Raw genomic sequence first — 1,304 nt, 5'->3', positions numbered from 1 at the left:
GGGTATTGCTGGACAAGATCAGCAGAGAGGCAAGCTTCAAAATTAAGAACAAGATATTTAAAAGCAGTGATGAGACAAGATGTCGGATATTTTGATTTGCATGTTACCAGCACTGCCGAGGTTATTACAAGTGTCTCAAGCGACAGTCTTGTCATTCAAGATGTCATTAGTGAAAAGGTTGGTGACTCTTTCTCTATAACAACACCTTTAATATGACAAATTAGACAAGATCAACGAGGCAAAAAGAAAAAGGTAAATCATCCCCTTAATGTTTAATTTTATCACACATCACATATCTTGTAAGGCGAACTGTATATGATCAAAGAACAGAAAAGAGTAAAATTTCATGTCCAATACTATAAGGTGTTCGTGTTGTGCATATAATACATAGTAAGCATAGATTAATTGTACTATTCACCTATCCCCTCGCCAGTCGAATGAATTCAAGAACATTCTTGTACTTTCTTCAAATTCACCATAAATACTATTTACAACCTTTACATATTGGAGGAATCCTTCATAAATTCAATAATTTCTTGTAGTGAATGAGCCTATAGACAAGTGAACATACATTGAAAATGAATCCCTACAAAATATGTGCATACATTCTTGATTATAATTTTGTTTACTTATTAATAATGTCGTAATTAAGATTAATGTTTAATCTATTGCACTCTAACCTCTTTTCAAATTCAACAAATAGGTTCCAGTCTTTGTGATGAACTTAGCAACTTTCTTTGGATCCTACATAGTGGGATTCATATTGCTTTGGAGGCTAGCCATTGTAGGATTTCCCTTCATCTTGCTTCTCATCATCCCAGGTTTAATGTACGGAAGGGCTCTTATGAGCATTGCAAGAAAGACCAGGGACGAGTACAATAAAGCTAGTACAGTAGTGGAACAGGCAATTTCTTCAGTTCGGACAGTTTATTCTTTTGTTGGAGAAAGAAAAACAATTGCTGAGTACTCTTCTGCTCTTCAAGGGACTGTTGCATTGGGATTAAAACAGGGTTTGGCTAAAGGATTAGCCATTGGAAGTAATGGCGTGGTTTTTGCAATTTGGTCCTTCATGGCTTATTATGGGAGCAGATTGGTCATGTACCATGGGGCTCAAGGTGGCACTATTTTTGCAGTCGGAGCCTGCATCACCATCGGCGGATTGTGAGTATCTTCAACTTTTCTCCATTTATTTTATGCTTTTTCCTAGTTATAACCCACCAAAAAGTGATATTTTGATGATGTGAAGAACTGAAAATGTCGATTTTTAGACTTAGCCAAACATTCTGGTGTCAATAGTTAATTTT

The 1,304-nt window shown here is 36.0% G+C and overlaps 1 protein-coding gene across 1 annotated transcript; it reads left to right on the top strand.

Annotated features, from left to right (window-relative positions):
• Positions 1 to 6: 6 nt before the first annotated feature.
• Positions 7 to 1,180, top strand: LOC111385449 (ABC transporter B family member 15-like). The gene is made up of 2 exons (XM_023009836.1): positions 7 to 177; positions 704 to 1,180. The coding sequence occupies exons 1-2, from the start codon at positions 70 to 72 to the stop codon at positions 1,163 to 1,165; spliced, it is 570 nt and encodes a 189-aa protein (XP_022865604.1). The 5' UTR covers positions 7 to 69; the 3' UTR covers positions 1,166 to 1,180.
• The last annotated feature ends 124 nt before the right edge of the window (positions 1,181 to 1,304 follow it).

This window comes from Olea europaea, unplaced genomic scaffold, assembly GCF_002742605.1.
Source record: "Olea europaea var. sylvestris unplaced genomic scaffold, O_europaea_v1 scaffold31694, whole genome shotgun sequence".
NCBI lineage: Eukaryota > Viridiplantae > Streptophyta > Magnoliopsida > Lamiales > Oleaceae > Olea > Olea europaea.
This window is presented reverse-complemented; position numbering and strand designations above follow the sequence as displayed.